Source organism: Diuraphis noxia, unplaced genomic scaffold (genome assembly GCF_037042655.1).
Source record: "Diuraphis noxia isolate RWA-SAM2 unplaced genomic scaffold, SU_Dnox_SAM2 contig0003, whole genome shotgun sequence".
Taxonomy (NCBI): domain Eukaryota; kingdom Metazoa; phylum Arthropoda; class Insecta; order Hemiptera; family Aphididae; genus Diuraphis; species Diuraphis noxia.
The window spans coordinates 62,669,141-62,694,025 of NW_028301713.1; the positions used below are offsets into that span (position 1 = coordinate 62,669,141).

At 28.1% G+C, this 24,885-nt stretch overlaps 3 protein-coding genes across 7 annotated transcripts; 1 reads left to right on the forward strand and 2 right to left on the reverse strand.

Moving 5' to 3' along the window:
- The first annotated feature begins 985 nt into the window (after window positions 1-985).
- On the forward strand, window positions 986-1,429 carry LOC149057643 (uncharacterized). The gene has a single exon (XM_089223466.1). The coding sequence runs from the start codon at window positions 986-988 to the stop codon at window positions 1,427-1,429; it is 444 nt and encodes a 147-aa protein (XP_089079592.1).
- Window positions 1,430-2,080: 651 nt separating this feature from the next.
- Usp39 (ubiquitin specific protease 39) lies at window positions 2,081-7,852 on the reverse strand. The gene is made up of 9 exons (XM_089223467.1): window positions 7,834-7,852; window positions 7,491-7,625; window positions 7,207-7,320; window positions 5,322-5,723; window positions 4,379-4,665; window positions 4,143-4,292; window positions 3,963-4,024; window positions 2,419-2,641; window positions 2,081-2,107 (listed from the first exon to the last, which is right to left on the reverse strand). Exons 1-9 carry the CDS (start codon window positions 7,850-7,852, stop codon window positions 2,081-2,083), a joined length of 1,419 nt encoding a protein of 472 aa, XP_089079593.1.
- On the reverse strand, window positions 7,632-24,883 carry l(1)G0196 (inositol hexakisphosphate and diphosphoinositol-pentakisphosphate kinase). Of its 5 annotated transcripts, XM_089221979.1 has the most exons (4): window positions 24,688-24,883; window positions 24,474-24,609; window positions 19,430-19,556; window positions 7,632-15,560 (listed from the first exon to the last, which is right to left on the reverse strand). In XM_089221979.1, the coding sequence occupies exons 3-4, from the start codon at window positions 19,548-19,550 to the stop codon at window positions 12,283-12,285; spliced, it is 3,399 nt and encodes a 1,132-aa protein (XP_089078105.1). In that variant the 5' UTR covers window positions 19,551-19,556; window positions 24,474-24,609; window positions 24,688-24,883; the 3' UTR covers window positions 7,632-12,282. The 5 variants fall into 5 exon arrangements, with proteins under 5 accessions (XP_089078105.1, XP_089078106.1, XP_015366580.2 ...); XM_089221980.1 differs by lacking the exons at window positions 24,474-24,609; window positions 24,688-24,883 and adding an exon at window positions 20,412-20,554; XM_015511094.2 differs by lacking the exons at window positions 24,474-24,609; window positions 24,688-24,883 and adding an exon at window positions 20,166-20,381.
- Between the last annotated feature and the right edge of the window lie 2 nt (window positions 24,884-24,885).

Below are 24,885 nucleotides of genomic sequence, written 5' to 3' on the forward strand. Positions count from 1 at the left end.
ATTTTTAACTGATATTACTACAAAATAATATAGTTTTTCGCGTTTTTAATTGAATAAAAAATCGAATAATTTCGATATATATAAATTAGAAATTTCTGTAAACCAATCCGAGAGGGTTTCGTATTGATAAGGGAACCCAAATACTAGGCTTTAAAAAATCTCGATAAATCATTATTCCAAATATTTTTTTTCCTATTGTGGCCGAAAAAGTTATGATTTGGAAGTTTGGGGCGTGGTACATGAATCGCGGAAAAAAAGTCCGGGCAAAAAAGTCCGCCGTATAAAAGCCCTAAGCCTAAAAAGTCCGAGATAAAATAGCCCGGTATAATATTATATTATAAAAAAAAATCAATGATAATAATTATAATATATAAATATATATAAAACAATCAAAATAATTAATCATACAAATAAAATATAATTATATATTAAAATTATTTCTTAATTAAATTAAGTATTAATTTTTCCTTTTACCTAATTATATGACGTACCTATATCGGACTTTTTAACCACGGACTTTTTATACCTCGGACTTTTTTACCTTGGTAACTACTACTACTTTTTGGTAGTCTACCGTGGTACATGTATTGTATATGTATATTATAGTATTATACTGTTATTGATTTGTACTTAAGGCACAACTACATTCTATCGGTGCAAACGAACTAGCGTTGAGTTAAAATATAATTATTAATTACGGTTAATATTGAACACTGCTATGAATAGTGTAATGTACTAGTAATTCTGCAAACCTATTCACATCGATTATTGTTAATAACAGCCAATAACCGCTAGAAAAAATACATTAAAAAATATATTATAATAGAATGACTAGGTGTATAATATATGAAATTTGTTTTAGGTAAAAAGTATTTCAGCAAACCTATTGACACAAGTCCAAGGAGCAGATTCGGAAAGCGGAGCGCGACACACCCTGCTTAATGACTGGTCCAGTAGGTGGAGGCATGGTAAAAATGCAGACTGGATGCGTAAGATCCTCCCGGACCTGAAAAGATGGGTGACGAGACGTCCTAAAGGCCTCACGTTTCACATAACACAGGCTCTTACGAGACATGGGTGCTTCAAGTATTACTTGCATCGAATGAAGCGCGCTCCCGATGCGACTTGCCCTAATCACCAGCACCCGACGGATACTGCTGAACATACAATTTTTTATTGTCCTCACTGGGAACCAATGAGGCGGGCAGTTAACGGATTCATAGGCAACCGGAGCATAATTCCAAGCGATGTTCAGGATCATCTGCTGTGTGGTCCCACCGATGTTCCGAGTTGCTTAAAAGATCGACTGCAGGCGGCCTCCCAGCGCGCCACGCAGGCCTTTGATGATATGGTTGGAAGTATACTCAACTGCAAGGAGCAAGATGCGAGGCTAGCAGAGATGGAAGGAAGAGCCGCTCCAAACGTCTGAGTAATCAGGTTAATCAGAACGAGATGCCAGGCAGGCGGGTGCGTGCGACAACGGGCCGAGAAAATGAAGTATAGACCGATTAGACTATAGTTGTATGTTATTTTGCTATGTATTGTGATTATCTAAATGTTTTCATCAATAAACGATGGCAGCAGAGGAGTAGTATTTTGCAAACAGATCCTCCTCTGCTGACTGTTCTAACGGGGGGGGGGGGGGGGGGGACCTTGATACAAACTTAAAAAAAAACTGTTAAGTAGATAAATTCTTTGCTGACAAGAATATATTTTATAGTTGTAGGTATACGTCTTTCTATTACGTCTACTACTTTTTATTTTAAATAAAGCAAAAAAACTGACTTGAAAAATTATATAATATTACAATTTTTTTATTAGATATATATTTTATTCAAAATAAATTTAATAAATATATATGGAACTTAAGTGTTGATGATTAATAAACTATTTGTTTTACAATATAAATAACTTTAATTGTGTGTTGTTTCATATTAAAACAAAAAGGAAAAAAGTATAAACATTTTATTACCTGTATATTAAAATCAATTGTTTGACTTACCTATTTCTTAAATGTCAATTAAAAACAACACAATACAATTATTATTTTTGTAAAGCATCTTCCAAAGAAATTGTACAGCTACATATCAGTTCTGAGCTTGTAAATCTAAAAATATTATAAACAGGAATTAATAAATATTTTTTAAAGCACATGACTAAATAAAAAAATTATCCTACAAGAATAATTAAAATTTAAAATACAATTAAATTCACTAAAAAGTAAATAAAAACAGTTGGTATTTTACAAAATAGTGCCTATAACTAAAATCAATTTTATAGTAGTCTATATAATCGGCCATGATAACACGAAGTGTATATAACGCAAAAAACAACAATCATCGACTTTACTATTATAGTTATCACTTATTGATTATTAAACATATTATCATAGTCAATATTAATGGTTATTATTATTACCTGGATATACGCTTCGGTGAGAGTGATCATCTGCGGGAGTATGTCACTGACATGCAAATCTTGCATTTCATACCACTTGCTGTTCCCTTGTTTTAGCACATGCACCCGATACGTGCCTTTGTTCGGTTCCCCGTCGTGCACGATGTTGGCGATCAAATCGTAGGAAGTATTTTTATGCGCCGCTTTTACCTCGGGCGTCAGTATATCTCCAAAGTCCACGTTCCTTAAAACAGAAAATAGTATTCGCAATGGTCATGACTAGACCTAGAGCTCGGCAGTTCGGAAGTTGAAGTTAAAATTGAGAAAATGTACACACGCAAATCTTAAATATGCAAAATAATTTATTGAATTTTGAAAATACATAAATTATTCAAAATTCAAAAATTTAAATTACCAATTATAAATTATATTACAGTATGTATTATTTATATACTATACTATAGTAGGTATATATTACCTATACATTTATTACATTTATTTTATTAATATGATATTAATGGTCGCAGAAAAAATTAGTAGGAGAAAAACAATAATATTATGTGACGCGTATAGCAATAATGATAAACATTAATTTATAAAAAAATATTGTTGTTTAGGTGAAAATTAGTTTTCAAACTACTCTTTAACAAAATAAAATATCTTTAATTTAGTTAAATAATATAGTATGAAATGTTTAAATTAAAAATTGAACAAACATCGAAAATACGAGGTTTTTCGCTGTGTATTTCGATTTTAGTGTACCTCATTTCAGATATATTAAAGATCTTGTAGGTATATTTACAAACGTGGTTTCTGATGTCTAAGAATAATTATGTAATATCTTGGAAAAATCTAGAAAATTGCATTGTTGTCAAAATCGGTCATGTAAATTTTAAGTCTGTGTCCATCGAACATGAAGAATCATTTAAATTTTTTTTATATTTCTGAAGTATACCATGAAAACTTCAAACCTCTATAGCTATCATAGTTTAAGCTCTTCGTTGATCAGCCAGTCAGTCGGGACACTTTAAATGGTAAATATAGATTATAGATATGAACTTTTTTCACAAAACTGATAAATTATGGTATAAATATGTATTATTAAATTTTTAATTTTAATTTCTTCGTCTTTGTATATAGAATAGGTTATTGGTTTACCATTAATTGGTATACGGACTACTATAAATCGAGACCATAATATAGAAGTATAATATGTAAATCTGAAATCTTACAACTTTCCTAACTATTAGTTAATACAGACCTGTGTTTCTATCATAGATAATACATAATGCAATTAATGAGTAACTAGCTGATAGAGCCAACTCGTCTTTGATGTTGAACGTTGAAGTCAGTAAAATGGCCGACTTTTCTTTTCAGAAAGTCCGTGTTTACAATTTTGTCATCGATAAGATCTGATCAGCGATAAGTTTATCCAATTTATATATTTATTTTGTTTATTGTCATCATAACGAATTTAAAATTTGAGAGATCATATTGTTAACTCGGACTTTTTTGATTAGAAATGTTGAATAGTTAAATATATAATTGGTTTCCTATGTACTCACTTTACCGGAAAGTTGACGATAGTGGGATTCTTCTCGACGAAAAAGGTGTTCTTCGTAAAACGCTGAAAAGAGTGAGCAAAACAGCCGGAATAAATAAAATATCATGCGATTAATGATAAATAAAAATAATTTATTAAATTGCAACGCGTGCCCCATTGGAAGCGAACGGCAATCGCATACACGCAATACAGTCATCCGAACCTTTATGTATAGGATCAAGTACGGCGGGAGCTGAGTGATCTCGAAACGTTTCATGAAGTTTTCCTTATAAGTCTTGTACTCTTTTTCCGATTCATTGTTGAACTTGGTCAGCAGGGAATACAAACTCACCTATAAACACACGGTACGATCGGTTACTACCTGCACAACCAGCAAAATTCGATGTCGTCGGCAGTTGGTTACATATTATTACATACTTGCGGTATAATGTTCTCCATGACTTCGTCTTTGAACAACGGCGGAGGCGGTAAATCGCAAGTCAAATAGAGAAAAGGCGATTCGGACACGTGTTCGGCGTATTCGTCAGTGCACAGCAAGCTGTACCTCTGTTTTTCGTCCAGCTCCACAGGCGGAATCTTGCGAGTCTTCACACGCATACTGCCCATGAACGTCTTGTAAACGATGCTCGAGTGACGGCTCTTCTTCCCATTCAACGCTTTGTGCAAAGAGTTCAAAAACCACGACAAAAAGTCGATCGGGTCACCTACACACACACAAGAGACACTCCATTACTGAATATACATGTCATGAAAAAGGCATATGCCGTCTCTGTCGTAATTAATATTTTCACTGTTGTGACAGCGATATAATATTATTTTTATGAAATCAGTGGTGTGTTTACATGAGTTATGAGTAGGGGGCAATTTCAGGAGTACAAGACTCCACCCCCAACAGAACTAAAAAAATAAATAAAAAAATAATCGATTACCTACCAAAAACACTGAAATATACACTGCTAACATTTTTCCACTCATAAAATATAAGTAAAATGGTCTAGACCCCTTCCTTCACTTAGTTATGAATGTGTAACGAATTATAAAAACCGGGAAAAATAGTATTTTCAGATCAAACAAATAGAACCCAAAATAAAACACAAAATTATTTGACGTAGAGGTTTACTCTTTAACCCGTCACCTAACTAAAACCTTCTCGATTATTCAAAAATTCGATGGAAATTCAACTTGAGTTTTCTACTCCGATCTTCGATGTTTGAAAAATACAATCAAAATTTCTTTGTTTTTCGTTTATTAAATTAAATATAGATCAAAAAATATTTTAAATAATAATTATGAAAGCAATTATATTATTACACATAGCAACGTGGCCGTGCAAGACCCAGGTAGCGGTGACAGTACTCACCCTGCTCTGTGAACTGAAACTTCTTGCCACTCCACAGGACGACCGCCTGTAACATTTCGTGAGGCGACACGTGCGCCTTAAAGTTTCGAGGATTCCACAGCTTCCGCATGAGCTCGCCGAAACGTTGGACCAACAGGAAAACGCTGTCACCGGGCGGTCGTTTTACCTTAGCGTAGTTCTTTTCATCAAGAAAGTAATCCCGGAGTGGTGTGACGTTGGATAACGCCTGGAGTATGACGTTGCAATAGTCGTTGGCCTTGATGTTGTTCAGGCCCACGATCCCGGGTAGGTAAAGCGTGCCGTCGATTGCCCGCGACCGTTTATCACACGTGTCCAGCTGACTGATGTGCTTGGGTGAGAAAGTCGGGTTCAGCACGTACTTGATATCATCCAGCGAGGAATCTAAGTTTGTTTTGCACAAGTGTATAGTGTATATATATATATATATATATTAGACATTTGTTGCATAATGCATATTATACTTTATCCACGTCACTATAGATATGCAGTAATCTTATCACGGTATGAGATCCTATTACACTCGACATTTCGGCTAGAATATCTTGAATTTGATTAGATTTTTTTACTGAATAAATGACTTCATTATATACTAATTTTTAAAAATTCAAATTTTTTACCATTTTCACCAAAAAGAATTTATTTTGAATTGTACTATTCCCCTTATCCATTAAGTTTGAATATGATACTTCTTATTACTTTGATTTTTTTATTATCTTATAAATTATATAAGATCGAAAGTGAGAAAAAGGTTTGCATTCATAATTATCACATTTTCACTATAATTCTTATTATATGTATTTATTTTTTAATTACATACGACCTAGTATAGTTTCAAGTTATATCATAATTGAATATGTTTTGTAACTTATTCTCAAATTCTCCACCAATCAATTTTTGAAATAAAAATAAATTTTATGAGTCAGTTGTTTAAAAAAAAACTAACATAATTTAAACTAAAAAGCAGAGTATAGTTAAATTCAAAAATATTTTTAATTATGCAATCGTGATGAAATGATATAAGATTTGAAATTTCATATATAAGTTTATTCTTACATCTTTTAAGTAGTAAAAAAAACCAAATCACATTCTACATCACTCGGATGAAACATATATTTTTAGTATTATCATAAATCGTGATCACACATTCACACTGTAATACCGTTTAATATATTATTACATATATAGGTTATATAGATACACTAGAAATGAGGATCAAAAAAGTAATAGAATTAACGTCGCTAATGTTATGGGCATTGAGTATTGCGCGGACTTTGCAGAGTTCTTAGCCATGATATGGTAGGATAGAATTGATAATATTAACAATATAGGTTTTAAACAACAAAAATTACATTTTTAAAGGTATTATATTATATTATTATTTTTGACGTTTTGTTTTGTTTTTTTTTTTTTTTTTTGTGATTCTTTAAAGCACTTAAATCCCAGCTCTACATAAATAAATAATGAATAAAGTTAACTACGGTTGGGCTAAACGTATGTGAGGTTGATGATGCCGCCTAATATGAAGCGATGCTATACGCAATAGCAACAGCTGTTGGCCGTTTTTTAAATAAACTGTATTCGTCATAACTTAACTGCATTTTTTTTAACAAACTCCAAAAGGCAGTAGTGTTTATGCATAGTAACAAAAAATAGGTTTGATTAAATATGCATTAAAAAATTCGCACACACTTAATGTGAACGTTACCTAAAATATCAGGTTTCAATTGGTCGACAGCGATCAGAGGAGGAGTCACCAATCGCACATTCAGTTGGCCTCAACTCTAATGATATGAAAATACAAAATCACGAAAGGATGACACCCAAAAAAAATAAATAATGTTGCACTTTTATATAATATACTGACCGACGATTTCGTAGTTATCAGGCAGGCAGTAGAACTTAAGGGTTTGCAGGTTCAAAAAAACGTGGTGGCTCTCGGCAACGCTATGAGTGTAGGCGTGAGTGTTGGTGCCACGACCTGCAATGACAATCAATCAAAAACAAGACGGTGATAAACATCCAAAAAAGATCGTCGTCGATTGGAACGGGTCCATGGAAAATATAAACATAATATATTAGTACAAGCGGCCACGTTATTCATTTAGAACGCAAAACAATATGTCGATACGTTACCTTGAAAATATTTACCGCATACTAGACACGCGTACACGTTGATCCGTGACAGCGACACAGAACACAATTTTTCGAAATCAAAGTCCAACACCTGTCGGTTGATTGTGTCTAAATACGGACACAGGCGGTGCACTTTTTTCGTCCATTTGTCTACAACAAAAACAAAGCAGTTATTATATTTTTTCTAATTTTCGTCAAATAGATCATAACACCCTCTCCCCCTCACTTCAGCGTATGTTGAACAAAAAATAAACAGATGTTATTATCAACATTTATATTTTATATTCTGTACAAAGCGATGAATGTATCGGATTTCCAATGTCTTTGTGTGTGTGTGTGAGTATGTCAATGTCATTACCTTTTAGAGTAGAAGACATTTTTCGTTCTTCAACTATGAGGGTGGTTTCTTGTAAAATATTAGACCTAGCAGGTATTTTTGATACGATTAAACGAAACACAAGTGATTACAATATTCACACAATCAGTTTGTTTTTTTCTTCGTCGAATTCAATACATAACAGTTATTTATGATCACGTCATAGCGAAATATCTTTAAAAATATTATTTTTCTGGGCACCTGTTGTGGTAGTATAACTATTGACCGACTAACAGATTGAGTAAATGAGTAAAAGTTATGTCAATAGATTTCTCGAGACTTGGAGATGGCTTTACCTTCTTTTTTCAACCTTAATATTTTTTGTTTTACAATATGGCTAAAGATAATTAAATTGTTATAATGATTGGATATTTTGAAACATTTTTCTGTATCGTATTATATATTTTGTCATTTAGGCTAATTAAGCTATTATTTATATAAGTGCGAAATTGAATCTTAGGTAACAACTATTAGTTTTTATATATTAAAGAAATAATTTATATTTGAGGTTTATATATACATAAAGATATTAAAATAAAAAACACGTATTCGTTAATTTCTGCTTGCCAATTGGTTCAAAAAAGAAAAAATTACATTTCAAATAATATTTCTGATAAACAATTACAACGAGTAGATAGAAAACCAATGATTTTATAACAACGGTTATTTTTTTTTTTCGTTAATCATTTGCATTCCATTATTATTTTCGATATTTTATCAATAACCTGCAGATTAACTACGCTCTACAGTCTACGTAATAAATGTATAAAAAATATAAAAAATTTTAATTCGTTTCAAGTTTAAGCAGACAATAGCTACTTAATAAAGTTGCAGATTAGGTAATGATTTTAAAAGACATGTTGAACCTAACATATAATATATACATATTAAATTAAGTTATATAGTAAGTATACATTGATGTAACTTTATATTACTCATAAGCTAAGTTAATACAATTTCATAAATTGCCAAACTTCAGTAGCTACTTAATTATTGATACAACTTTATTATAGTAGGTACAATAAGTCAAAATACTATGCACTAACAAATATTGTTATCAATGCAAAAGTAAACGAATTGATTATATTTTATTACGTTTCAAGTTTGACTTAGAGTTTATGAGCATAGATTTCATAGAATAAATAAGAATGAAAAATATTTTTATGAAACAACCTTAACTCTTTATAATAATATTATAAAGTTTAAGAGTTTGCATGTTTGAATGCACTAATTTCAAAAACTACTGAACCGATTTTAATAAAATGTATATCAATATAATAAATTGAGACTAAGATGTTGTTTTAATATTATTCTTTTGTTTTGGCTCATAAAAATCAAATATTTTTTTCGTTTATATTAAATAGAGTTGCATTGGCTACAGAAATTCAGATGTTAACAAAAATTGGTATTAACTGGCCAACCCAGCCTTTGCATTGCTTTATGAGATTTTTTGTATAAAAATAAAAGAATACATTTCATAAAAGCAAAATAATATTAAAAGTATAATATCTCATACAATTGCACAAGATGCAATAAAGCTATTGATTCAACAAAATAAATCGACCTAAAATGACGAAAGTTTCAGGGATTATTACTATAGATATCAGGAAAGTTTAGAGAGTAGTTTGAACCACATTCGAAAATATACTAAGTGCTATATCTATTTCCCCACAGGCATATTGCCCATCTCGATCAAGTTATTAGTTTAGAAAGCGACGTGCTCAATACCAAAATACACGGATAAAGCTCCGTGTGTTGCGTTTGTTTATTTTTTTCCATATATATATATATATATATATATACACAACTAGTCTAAATATAAGACTATAATCAAATAAAAATTCGCGATCAAAGCAAATTTGTTGTTATTTTTATAATTTGTTATTATAAATGCGCATTTATACACATTATACACATTTATCATTAAGTGCACCAAACATATGGCATGGGATATCAAGTTATTTATATATATTATATATCATCAGACTAGTAATCTGGTTATAATAAATATACTTTAGATAATTTTGCATATTTTGCTGACATGTAAATAGGTATTTTAAATTTGACACTATATCTTAGCTAAAATATCGAATAGGTCTAAAACCTAGAGTATTATTTTAATCGAAAAACTAGACAGAATCGACTTTATCAATTAGGAAGACGGACAGATTTGATAATACTATTTAATAACTTATTACAAGGGACTTTTAAGTATTATACTTGGGACTTCACAGTTTTCGTTAACTATTTACGTGTCATATTTATTTATATATACATTTTGTGTAACATAAGTTAAAAAAATAAAATAAAAAATAAAACATGAAACAAAACTAATTACGACAGAAAAGGTTATACTGCTTGTCACGTTATTTTCTTTTAAATATTCATCCACCCGGGTCATATATTATGTAAAATATGCATATATATTATACTTAAATGGAATACCTATTATTACTGATTTAGTATTTATTACATTGTCGTTTTTTAAGTTTTAACTAGAAAAATAATAATTTCTTAGGCAGTCACCATAAATAGAAATGTTTTCCACTTCTTCGCTAATCTTTTGATGTGAGTTTTTGTAAACTATAAATATATGTTCGAAAAATAATATTTCATAAGAGTAACACAAAAACCGTTAAATTTCATGAAAAGTAATTTTGTTCATACCTTGTAAGAATCAAATAAATCATAGTTTTTATGTGTAATTTTAACAGCTTAAAATACGAGATATTACTGCACACTGAAAACTGTTATAATTATCATTTATAGTGGAAATAACAGTTTTTATAGATAAAACCTCACACTATCAGTTTTTTTATAAAATTAATTATTTTTTATTAATTATACATTTCATTAGAATTAAAAACACATTACATTATACTTAAAAATATGAAGAATTAATGTTAAATAAGTACTAAATTTAAAATTTGAATCATTGAACTTTTAATAATCTCAGATTTATTTTTAATCTTCATATAATATGTACTTCACCTACTGTTTATCTAGGGAATACCATAACGCATCATACCCCACTGCAATAACACAAATTCCCATGTCACAGTCATATAAGCACTCAGTAACCACATTCTCTCGGCAAACAAAGAATATATCTTAACAATTTAACCATAGGTTTATGTTATAATAACCACAGTTATTGAACTCTTTCTATTGCATTAATATTATAAATGTTAAACAATACTAATTTAAAAATAGCTTTGATCCACGTACATAACTAAGTATTTTGCTTTTAAATAGTTGTTATAAACAATACTTGTTGTCATTAATTTAAAAATAATTAAGATGACTAAAAGATCATTTCAGCATGACAACAAGATTTATTAGAACTGTAATAGAATAGAAAAGAAATTAATAAAAAGTCAATTTATCAACATTTAAATATAGTTTAAAGGATGAATAATGGAATAATATTTCTTAATTCTAAATTGTCAAAGCCAGTTTACAGCAAATATCTTTCTAAACCAAAATGGCTGATAGTGTTTTTAAAGTTATTTCATTTAAATATAATACCTATATTAGTTTTTAATTCTGAGAACAAAATAATTATAAATAATAACTACTATTGTCAATAATTGTATATATTATTTAACTATTTAAGATGGGAAAAGCTTTGCCAGTATTTCTGAAGTTGTACAACAACCAGACAGAAACAATAAAAATTGTAAAATTTAGTTAATAAATTAAATATGTATTTTTGGTCCACAAAAATATTCAACAACATAAAATATTTACAAATTCAGGTACTTACATTAATTAAATTTACATTAACTTAGACTTTAAAACTGTAAACATCAAATCACAAATATAATATATATTCTATTCTTTACTACAGAGGTTCTCAAGTATATTTTATGGAAGCTGTGATTTTTTTTCTAATGAAACGTAAACTCTTTTTAATTACTTTAACCAAACATTTCAGTTTTACATTTCTTATTAAAATAAGTATTTATTTTTTGGAAACCCTAAGAAAATGTTTCTTACACTTTAATTTAAACTAATACATAATATTATGTTACTTTCTTAAATGAAAAAATTGATAAAATATTTACTCATAATAATTATTTAAATGATTAAAATCTTACAATGTTGTATTAAATTCAAAAAAGACTTCAATAAAAAAAAAACAACTTGAGAACCGTTGACGTATTAGAATAATATTATAGGAATATAAATATTGATTTATAAATTATATAAATTATCTACTGTACCTAATACATTCATAATTTTTTTTAAACACTTATTTTATAAAAAGTAATAAATAGTTACTATAATTTAGTTAATACTTTGTTTAAGCATTATGAATATAATAATTTTAAAAACGAAGGTATATCATTAATTGATAGATTTTTAATAATTATAATCAATTAAATCATACTGTTTAATATTGGTATTTATAATATAATGATTAATACATTATGGCCAAATTTCTGGTGAACTTGGTTCTTGGTTATTAATAACTTTGTCAAAGAAAGTTATAACTTGATTTAGTGACAATGCATTGTGTAACGTTTCTAAAGGTCGTATTGGCGGAACTCCATCACAACCAATTATTGAACCAGCATAGCTTGAAGGACCAGTCATCAAATCATGTAAATCTGAAGTGCTAGACGAGCCACTAATTACAGCAGTACTAAACAAACTACTGGTTGGCGGAGATGCAGAGAACAAATGAGAAAAATAACAATGTCTCTTGGCTGTAGCATTTTGAGGCTGACAAAATTTGAATTTCAGTGGTCCATCACAAGTGTCATCCTCAGAAAATAAAGGTGGCTCTGATGATTCTTTTTTATCATCTTCAGTGATTGAAAAACGGCTATGATCTTCTTCTTCTTCTTCAATTTGCGGTTCTGTTACAGAAAATCTACTATGCCCTTCATCTTCGTCTAATGAATCATCCTCTTCGTAATCTTTATGTTTTGTTTTGAAATTACTACCGGTTTGTGGTCGAAAACCAGGACCTGGCGGTAAATTTTTTCTAACACAACAATTAACACCAGGACTGAAATGTAGTTCTACATGGAATCTTTCATCAGATTTTACATCTTTGGTAGGATCTTCATACAACATTATAACTATTTGTGTCATATAGTTAAGTTCTGAAACAATACTGACATATTCCATAGCTCGACCCCATTGTTCGTCATTGTTCACATCTAATAGGCCACCAAATCTCAAAATAGATAAAAGAGAATGGATATGGCTTTCACTAGTAAAATATAAACGAGATCTAACATGTCTTCTAGGACTTAATACACCATAAGAATATGTAGGATTTAAGCGATTTACAGTTTCATCTGCTTCTTCGCATGGCTCTTCAACATTTCGTTGCAAGTCAGATTTAAGTTTTCTTAATAAAGGAGTACAAATTCCTTGACTTATAGTAACCTTTTCATCTATATCTAACCCATATTCTTGAGGAATAACTATATCAGCCAAATATTTGGCATACGTATATAATTCTTCAGCTTCTTCAAACTGTAAGGTTCGTTGATTGTGCTGTAAATCATATTTTATACAATCATATATATCAGGGATTTTGGATATGTCAAATTTTTTATTTTTAGTATAAAAATCTTTTTCAATTTTTGACCATCGTTGTCCCATAAGTTCCCATGTTTCACCATGGTATAATACAGTATCTGCTTTTTTGGGATCATCTTTTTTGGATTCTACAACAGCAACTAATTTCTGTATTAGTTCTTGTACTATTTCACAACACTGAACAGGATTTTTTACATAATCTAATGCTTCATCTATACTAATAGCTCTACAAGGGTTGATCATTGCACGATCTTCAGGAGTAAATATATGGTCATTCTGCATTAATTTGTGTAACTGTTCTTTTGTCATATTTTGTTGTTCACTAGAATCGCGATCATTATCTAACAAGCCATTTGTATTGGCACTTTTAACCATTTGTACAAGAATTGGTGTTAATTCTCCTTCAAGAGCCAATAATCCTTTTGCAAATGCAGCAGCTGTCATTTGCACTCTGCCTTCATCACTTGCATAAATTTTTAAATCATGGCGAAATGTAGAATGTAATCTAAGTAGCCCTAATCCTTGAGTATCTGAATTTCTACCCTGGCCTCCAGGATACATGCATCTGAAAATTTGTCCTAATTTTTCAGCTTGAACTCTTCCTGCAGGTGTTAATTCACCTCCCCATTTAAGTATTAAAACAAGTGATGGGTCTTGTTTAAAATTTATGCTTTGTTCTTTTCTAGGTCTTCCATGAGGTTGATATTTCATTTGAACTTTGCGGTTTATTCCTGAAAAATGACCATACATTTCTAAAACACTTTTTAGTTGTTCAAGTTTTCTTTTTTTTTCTTCAAGCTCTTGATCAGCTTCGTGATGCTCAATTTCATCTAACAATGCTCTGGCAATATCTAATACTTCTTGAAGCTGCTTAGGATGTTTTAATTTAACTTCTCCTTTCATTTTGCCCCCATACCTTTCGAACACATCAAAAAATTTGGAATGTCTAACTTCAACTTTCATTTTTTGTTTAGGAGTACGATCTCCATGTCTTATAACAGCCACAACACACCGTAATTCCATCATTTTCCCAACAGTAGTAGGAACAATTGGAGGGTCATCTAATTGAAAAGGAACGGACCAAGGTATGTGAAGTGTAGGTGCCAACTCTCTAAGTATCATGTTTCCTAATATTTTGGCACAATCGTCATAGTATTTATTTGAATTTTTAACAAAACTAAATCCATTCACATCACAAACAAAAGATTTACCATTTGCTCGTAGTAAATCAAAACCACAAACGGTCTGCTTAAATGCTAAACATACTTTACGAGAAATCATTTTTTCAGAATTACTGAGGATAATAGGATATCGTATCTCCTTACCTTCAGAATCACGTTCAACTTTACCGTCCAATGCAGGTGACTTCCGTGCTTCCGCGTGAGCATAATCTGGGCCAACAGTATATACTTTCACATCAGTTCCGTCAGTTGGCATAAAATCTTCATATATAAAAGAACCAGTTTTCCTAACTCTAGATTCTGGAGAATAAACACTACTCCGACTACCGATTTTACGAAAAAGTCTTTGACTTCCACCTCCTGCTGAAGTAGGATAATAAATATAGATATTATGATCTTCAGCAGAAACTGGTTTTTCAACAAATGGTTTATTAAATACAACACCATTAATTTCCACATGATCTTCAGACTCTACTAATTCGTGTAAATTTGGATCCTGAGACTCTCTATCTAAAACTGCATACCTAGGAATTAAAATTCCTTCAGATTCCAAAATTGAATAAACCTGCCTTCTATCTTGGAGGGCAAACTGAGTTGGCAAATGATTAATTACCAATGGATTCCTAAGCTCAGCATATCTAATAGCTTTTTCAAGAGGAAATCCTTTAGAATGAAAAGATATCAAGCAATCACAAATGGGCCATTCTTCAATAGGTTTCAACAATAATTCTTCTTCAAAAACTATCATTTTTAAATATTCAAACTCAGCTAGCCTGTTGAGAATTTCTTTCATTGGTTTAGAAAAACTTTTTTTTTTCATGGCACATATGCCAACAATAACTTGTTTACGGTCAGTAGTTAAAGATGCTTCCATTAATTCTTCTTCTTCAAGTGGCTTCATTGGCTCGAAATCTTCAACAAGAATGGTTGGTTGAGTTTTGCAGAGTTCCTGGTAACCTTGCTCCATCTCTGTATGGAACCACCAAAACTTTTGTTAATGGCCAAGTAAAATATAATTACTAAGCCTATGTGATAATGAATAATGAATCAAAATTACAATTTATAAAAAGCTTTACATTTTTAATTAGCATAATTGTAAAAATTGTTTAATTAATTATTGAATATTAATAAAGTTTTAACATTAAAAAAAATTAGTATAAAAATGTAAAACCAATTATTTTAATATATTTATTTTTAAAATTAACATTTAAATTATACCTAAGGTTTAAATTAAAACTGACTACATTTTATAAATTTATTATGAATTTAGTTTATGATCAGTTATCATCCCACTAACTAGCGAGCCATGTATCATAAGAACATAAAAATATACGAACAACAACAATTTTCCTATAATTTGACGAGTTCTGCAAATACAGATCACCAAATTATAACCTAAAACGTTCTCTTTGCATAGGGATGGTTTTAATGAATTATCGTTGTTCACAGTTTCAGATAAAGATATTAATGTGTAAATTATTTAATAATTTTGATTAACTAACAAATTATATATTATATTATTAAATAATACGTAGTAAATACTTATAGTAATATAATTTATACAGCCTATGGTAAGGTGATAACAGACCAGTGTCTAAATTAATAAATTACCTTTATAAACTATATTCATTATTTAGTATTAAATTTTTTTTTTTTATAAGTAAACATTATATTGTGTTTTATTTTTATCATTGTAATATATTTTTAAATCAAATTAAACATAGAATATAAAAACAATTTATAATTAAACTATTGCCTATAAGTACTTATTAATTTTTAATGAAAGAGAATTTGGCTTTATTTAAACTGTTTATTTTATATAAACATAGTTCATTAATTTTTAAAACTTTATTTTAAATAAATAGTAACAATTTTCTTTTAGGTATATTAATATAAACAACTAAATGATCTACCTACAGGCTACAACTATTTAATTAAAAACTCACTTTTTAAACCATATTGCAGAAATATGAATATTAACTCTCAGTTTTGATACAACATATCTGATAAAAATATTTAAATTACAATTTATTATTGGTTTTAAATTCCTAATTAACACAATCTAATAAATATATACAAATAAAATATATAATTATTGATAATAATCAATTTTAATGTAGGTAATTATGCAACTAATTTGAATATTTGATGAACCCGAAAAAACATTTATATGGCAATGAAATAAATTCGAAGAAATAATTGAGCAATATAATAGTTGTTTATTAATTTTTTTTTTTTTATTTATTTGCCTTTTATTAAAAAAATAATTATAGCAAAGTTTTATTAGTTAATCACTAATCAGCAAATAATTAAAAAAATATATTTCAAGTATGCAATAATTAAAGAAAATGTATAGTTATAATAAAATTGTAATTTCCAAATATATCATAATTCATAAGTCAATAAGAAAATATTAAATAGTGATAAATTATTTAAGTATTTATGTTATTTAAATAAACAAAATTTAATTACTATTGTTATGTTGCATGCCTAACAACATAATAATGTTATACATTTAACTATTAACTTAATTCCAACTTTAATTTCAAATGTTGTCTTTGACATTCAGTGTAGGTATTACAATTTCTATTACTCTTAAACATTGTTATTTGACGTAATCATATTTATAATAATCTCTATAAATTGATTAAATAAAATACTAAATTTTTAATTTTTAAATTTATATATTATTAATATTATTTTCCTTGCAAATTTATAATTCTAACATCATAATTTAATAAAATATTGAAAGAAAATAAACCATTTTAATTTAATAAAAAAAAGCAACCAACATGAATCTTTAAACATTAATTTAAAAGAGATTATAAAATTTAAATTTAAACACATAAAACTTGACAACATTTAGTAAACTGTGATTTAGTTATTTTTGAAGAAACATAAAAAACTTTGGCTGTTGCCTTTTTTTCAAACAATAACAATTTGAAGTTGAACGATTTTGTGGATTAAAAAAAAATATAAATCAAATTTGTTTTGTAAATTTTTAACTCATAAAACATAGAGATAAAATGTGAAATGTTCCTTTAAAGATATACCAATTAATTAAATAAATAAAAAAAAAAACAATAGTCCCATAGTGAGATTCACTAACTATAATGAATTATAATAAAGATACAATTCAGAAATACTATACTTATTAAATGATAAACAAAATAAAATTATCGATAACATAATTTAATTTTTTTTTATATGGTTTAATGTAATTGGTTAGTTGTATAAAATTGCAATTATTTAAGATAATACAGAGAAAAATATATTTTTAATCTAGAATGCATGATTATTTTAACATCCCTGAATTAGTAAAGAATATAAGTAATAAGTATTTAATAATGAACTATAAATGCTGATATGTAGTTAACACTAATGAATATTACATAAAAAAAAATACTAAATTACTCATCACAATAATGCAATTTGAAAATTTCATATTTATAAGTACTTTATCATAAAATTTAAAAAAAAAAATAGTCAAGACGACATTTTTAACTTAACCCATATTTGGGATAAAATAAGTTTGACTTAAATTAATTATGAGAGCAATTATTTAGCATAAGAAATGTTTAACATTGTATTCTTAATTCTCATATTTATTATACAGAGATTTAACTCAAAACGTTTTCTTTATTTTAAGCTCTAGTGTATAATAAAAGTATACCAATTTATTACTAAAAGGTTTATATGAAATATAATTATTAAAATATCAAATCTGAAACCATAGATGTGATTGAATAATTTTGAAATACTAACAGTGGTGACAAGAATAACTACTTTATAAAGCGGCTGATTCATGTAAATGTAGAGGAGAATATTTAATATGTTTAAAATTTACAAATATTTTATGTTCTTAAAAGAATTACATTTTATATTAAAGAGTGATTTATGGTAAGAAATTTACATTAAAATGAGAACAATTGGTAGATAGGTACTAATTTAAAATAGTCGCTTCATAAAAAAAAAAGTTCAAGCTGCCACTGAGTACAAGACATTTGTGCACTTACAATCTGTATTCTATTTAGGAAAAAATTATCATTACTTACCAATGCAAAGCTAATATTAGTTAATTAGTAAAAAATGTTCTATCTTTCTAAATCCACTTGGCATATAACCACTTATACAAATACTTAATAGGCATATAAATGTTTTGTTTAAATAACAAAGATACATTTTTACAAGTTACAAACCTATCACCACTAGTAAATATACCTACTATATTTAAAAGATACTTGTACTAATTTTTATAGAAAAAACATAAATAATAATCCCCATTGATTTATTCATAACACATGCATAACTATTAAAGAAAGAAAATATACTATGTATTCATTTAATTAACTTGATATAAGTATATAACAAAACATTCATCAATCATGAATTTGAAAGTATCACTCTTAAATGCAGTCCAATAATTAATAATAAAAAAAATGTAGAATGTTTTTTTTACATTTTTATTTGAAATACACAACATATAAATTACTTTAATTTTTAAAAGTGTATGATCAGTCTGGTAAAGATTACATGTCTAATATGGCTGACAAAAAGAAACTACACAACGGTTACCCTTTTTTTTAAATAAATTTTATTTTTTTATTCTAAGTAGGAACCTACCAATTATTAGTTATAATTTTTATGGAATTGTTAATGCTTAAACTGTTTTATAATATTTACTCTCACTAAATTATTTTAATTAGGTGGAATATGTATTACAGAAATAGAGAATAAATAATTTGTTTTTCACAAGCTCTCATAATAAATTACCTAACCTCTTTGAATGAATTATCAACTTCTTAAAATTAAACCATTATTCACAATATTTAATTTACCAGTATTTGAGTGGTCGTCCTCATCGTCCTGAGAATTTCTTTCAATATCCAAATGTGAATCATTCCATTTCCTCTTGCCATTCTGTTTATTTTCATCCACGCTTTGATTAAATGATGCCATTTATACCTACAATTGAGTTAATAACAGATGATTTATGATAAAAAATAATCTACTGTTCGTCAGTAAAATACACAGCATCCGTTTTTAAATTTCAATTGCATGTGTATCGATTTAATCGTAGACGAAGAGTATACTGACTATAATAACAACAGCATTTGACTGATAAAAACAAAATAATATTATACACCTATATTATTGTGAGTTTAGTAGACACTTTTATCAGCCAACTTCACAAATGTGAAAATAGAAACGCGATGTCCAAAGATCGATAAAATGTTGGAACTGGAAGTTGATTTCGGGGAGTCGCCCCGTTGGTTTCCGTGGTACACTGGTACGGTGCGAAGGCGGCCTGCGCAATACAGACGAAACGGTTTGGCGTCGAACAGTTCTTTAATGATACGTTTACCCGATAAATGACAATCCAGACGATAAAAGCTTAGAAGTTTAGAACCTCACTCCTTATAATAATAATTATGGTGATGAATCGAATATAAAATAAAATGTATTGTTATTTACAATATAAATTAGAAATATTTCATAAGCATTGCACAGTAAAAATTATTTCGTTATCTCGTTGAAGGATGGGCAAGACGTATAATTGTTGTAGTGTTGTACCTTGTACGAAACGAAGACAAGACGAACGACGAACTGTTAACAAAATTTATTATAGGCCGTCATTCTCATTCGTCAATCTCCTATCTCTATACCTCATATTTTCGATAAAATTACAAAACACAATAATGAAAAATCGAGGTAAACAATTACTATTTGAGGTTATATTATACCGATAAGAATACATTAACCTGGTTACTTAGTAACAACCGGTGACTTGGTGTGATCCTAAGATCCTATTCCTGGTACCTGGTATTAATATCCCTTGATATCAAGGTGGATTGATCCACCTTGCTTGATATATTATTATTTCAGATAGAAGTTAAAATTTGAAAAACTTTACACTGCACAGTCGTGCACAGCAATGCTGCAGTACAGCCATAGGCGGCAGTTCGTATATACGAGTTAACAGCAAGTTGTTGTCTAGGTAGACAAAAGTAGTGCCAACATACGAACGTTAGGTGCTAATTACGTTGGTACCTACTCAGGTTAATTTTAAAAATGAATCTAATCATATACCATGATTCTATGGAATAACCAAGAATAATAATTTTATTAGTTTTCTATGAAAACTGCTGAATCTGAAAAATAATAAAACTCTGTAATAAGATTACAAATGTAATATTTTCTAATTTAAATTTGTAGTTGTCATTGTCTATACTCTATATCAGTTATAATTAGTTATGCCTTCTCCGAATTGTGTCGTTCATGGTTGTAAAAGTCGATTCGGCATTTCAAAACACCGGTTTCCAAAGAATGATATACCACGTTTTATTTTATGGATCGAAAAATTTGGTAATCCAAAGTTGCTTAAAATGTCGTATTACCAAATTTACAATACATACCTTGTGTGTGATCTTCATTTTAAAGAAAAATGTCATAGTTATGGTACAAAGTTATTGAACCGTAATTCAATTCCTACATTGTCCTTGTCGTTACCAGTTTATGAGTAATTTTATTAATAGTGTGAAAACAATAATAAATTAATAAATACCTATTATACATATACCTATAATATATAAGTAATAACTTTTGTGTATATTATATTAATATGCTGTTTGGGCTAAACTGCACTTAATCACCCCCCTCAAAATTTTTCGATTTTTTATTTTGGAACATACTTATATTAACTTTTTAAGAATGATGGTGCAATCAGAATTTTTCAGTCAAACTTAGTTTCGAAGTTATGGGCTTTAGAAGTTGGCAATTTTGCGTTTTTTACGCGTGAACGCAACGCTGCGTTTATCACGTCTTTTACGATTCTTTCGATTTTTTTTCTTGAAAATTACTTATATTAATGAGTGAAAAACGATGTTGCAGTCAGATTTTAGATTCTGAGCGGAGCGATGAATGTATTGATTTTACCATGATATGTGTTTTTTTTTTTTTTTGTGTCTGTCATCACGTTTTGGGGCAGTAAAAATGCTTCGAGTTGTCAAAAGTAAAAAATTCTTAATACTTTTCTAAATAATTGAGAAAAACAAACTAAAAATTAAGGGGAAAATGGGAAATTTTACGCACACTCATTTTTCGACATAATCGATTTTGGTTTTTGATGTAACTTTAAAACAAATGACCATAGATACATGAAATTTTCACCTAATGTTTATATAAGTATATTCTATCCACCATGCAATTTTCAAAAAATTTCGACTTAAGTTGAACTATTCATAGGCATTTCAAATTTTCGATCATTATTAGTTTTTTTTAAATTAATATCGATAAAAATTTATTTGTTAGGCAGAAAAGCTTGAAAATTTAATACAAGGCTCTTAACATATTGTTACAAAAGCAGTTGAAAAATCACGAAAATTCACAAATTATTTTAAGCTAGAAATTCATAAAAAATTTTCTTTTTAAATCTAAGATTTTAAAATTTAATACAAGATTCCTTACTAGTTTTTCAATCTTTATCACAAATAAAAATTCCACCGGAAATTCAAATTAAATTTTTATGAGGATTTGAAATTTAAATTTTTACAACATTGGATTTTCACTTTTAGCGACTTCCTTATTTTGGTGTAACTCTAAAACAAATTACCGCAGATACTTGAAATTTTGACTGAATGTTTATATAGGCGTTTTATATATTTGATAAAATTTTCAAAATATTTAGATTTGTTTTGAGCTGTTTACTGACATTTTAATTTTTTAACTTTTTTAGTTTTTTTTTCTATAAATATCGATAAAAATTTATTTGTTCAGTAGAAAAGCTTGAAAATTTAATACAAGGCTTCTAACACATTATAACAATAGAAGTTAAAAAATATTAAAAATTCGTAGGCACGATTTTTTTTTATAAGCATTTAAAGTTCAAATTTTGACTAAATACGTAAAAATTACGGCAATGTTCAAATTATCTTAGATAGAAATTCATAAAAGTTTTTCTTTTTAATTCTAAGATTTGAAAATTTAATACAAGGCTCCTAACATATTTTTACAATAGAAGTTGAAAAATAAAAGAAATACATAGTCACAATTTTTTTTTATAAGCATTCAAAGTTTGAATTTTTACAACATATTATGTAAAAATCTCGAAAATTCGTAAATTATTTTATTCTAGAAATTCATAAAAAAATGTCCTTTTATATCTAAGATTTAAAAATTTAATACAAGGCTCATTATATATTTTTACAATAGCAATTGAAAAATAAAATAAATATATTGTCACAATTTTTTTTTATAAGCATTTAAAATTCAAATATTGACAACATATTATGTAAAAATCACGAAAATTCGTAAATTTTTTTATGCTAGAAATTCATAAAAAATTTTCCTTTTATATCTAAGATTTGAAAATTGAATACAAGGCTCATTATATATTTTTACAATAGCAATTGAAAAATAAAAGAAATATATAGTCGCAATTTTTTTTTATAAGCATTTAAAGTTCAAATTTTGACTAAATACGTAAAAATTACGGCAATGTTCAAATTATCTTAAATAGAAATTCATAAAAGTTTTCCTTTTTAATTCTAAGATTTGAAAATTTAATACAAGGCTCCTAACATATTTTTACAATAGCAGTTGCAAAATAAAAGGAATACATAGTCACAATTTTTTTTTAAGCATTCAAAGTTTGAGTTTTGACAACATATTATGTAAAAATCACGAAAATACAGAAATTATTTTAAGCTAGAAATTCATAAAAAATTTTCTTTTTAAATCTAAGATTTGAAAATTTTTAATAATCTATAATATATCCTAGACAGATAAACCGTCTTCGCTCAGAATCGTTTTTTGTATACAATGATATAATATCATTGGATTCAAATTTAATTCCATCCATTACAGTAACCCACTTGTAACCTACTGTACAACAGAGCGACATACACGACTTACCCGCTTTTTTCTTGAAAAATAAAAGAAATGCGTAGTCACAATTTTTTTTTTACAAGCATTCAAAGTTTGAATTTTGACAACATATGTAAAAATCACGAAAATTCGCAAATTATTTCAAATTAGAAATTCATAAAAAATTTTCTTTTTAAATCTAAGATTTGAAAATTTTTAATAATCTATAATATATCCTAGACAGATAAACCGTCTTCGCTCAGAATCGTTTTTTGCATACAATGATATAATATCATTGGATTCAAATTTAATTCCATCCATTACAGTAACCCACTTGTAACCTACTGTACAACAGAGCGACATACACGACTTACCCGCTTTTTTCTTGAAAATTACTTATATTAATGAGTGAAAAACGATGTTGCAGTCAGATTTTTTGTTATGGTTATATATAACGTAAAAACTACTTATCTACTTAACTTATTTATACGCCTAGCCCCTATAGCTATATATAAATTAATATAATTATATATTATATATTACTTTTCTATGAGTACAGCACTACAGTGCACAGTGAACAATTTACTTCAATACTTCAACGTCAGTAATTGATTTTGACAATTGCATTGTATCCATAGAATATAATATGATATAATAAAATATTTAAATAATTTATTTACACTTCAACCAATAACCAAATAACTAAAATTATTATTGTCCGTTAAATTATCTAATTTCGTCAAAATGTGTAAAAAAAAAAAAAACGTATACTTGTATATAATTGTTATATTGTGTGGTAAGTATGAAATACGTACGAGTTATAAGGAACCTTGAGTTTTCTATGATTAACTAAAAAAAAAATTTTAAAATAAAATTTTTAACCACAAATAAATTAATTTAAAATTTTTTGATTTGATAAAATATGTTGTCAACTTTTGAATTTTAAATTTTTGTAAAGGTTTAAATTAAGTAAGTTTAGATTTGAATTGCTACAAAAAAAAGTAAATATTTCTTCACCTGATGATGTAGATTCCAGGTTTGATGATAATTTAAGTGGCATGAATATAAAAGTTATACAGTTGGGTATTTATATAGAAAATGCTATAGCTGGTTGGGCTTGTTCAAAGCCACGCAGAATGTGTAAATGAACTGGCTACAAAAGATAAAAACCAATTAGTTATGATGAAAAACAATTTTATAGCTATGAAAGAATATAAAGAATGTAACTTACTTTTACCATTTCCAGGCACTTCCAAATTTGTTGAAAAAATAGTTTGTCTTTTCAATAATAATATAGAAAATTTAGTGATAGACAACAAACATGGTATAAAAAGTAGAATGTCCGGCAAAATGAAGCCGGACTCAATTTTACCGCCACCGCTGCAGTGTGGCGATTGGTGACCTTTAAAGAAAAAATTATAATAATTGC

Bases quoted from the DNA above. Each gene is read 5' to 3' on its own strand.
- LOC149057643 (XM_089223466.1), top strand. From the start codon at position 986: ATGCGTAAGATCCTCCCGGACCTGAAAAGATGGGTGACGAGACGTCCT.
- Usp39 (XM_089223467.1), bottom strand. The intron at 4,666-5,321 runs GTGAGTACTGTC...GTGTGTGTGTAG, and splicing joins GTTTCAGTTCACAGAGCAGG to GTGACCCGATCGACTTTTTG. The intron at 2,642-3,962 runs GTGAGTACATAG...TTCTGTTTTAAG, and splicing joins ATCGTCAACTTTCCGGTAAA to GAACGTGGACTTTGGAGATA.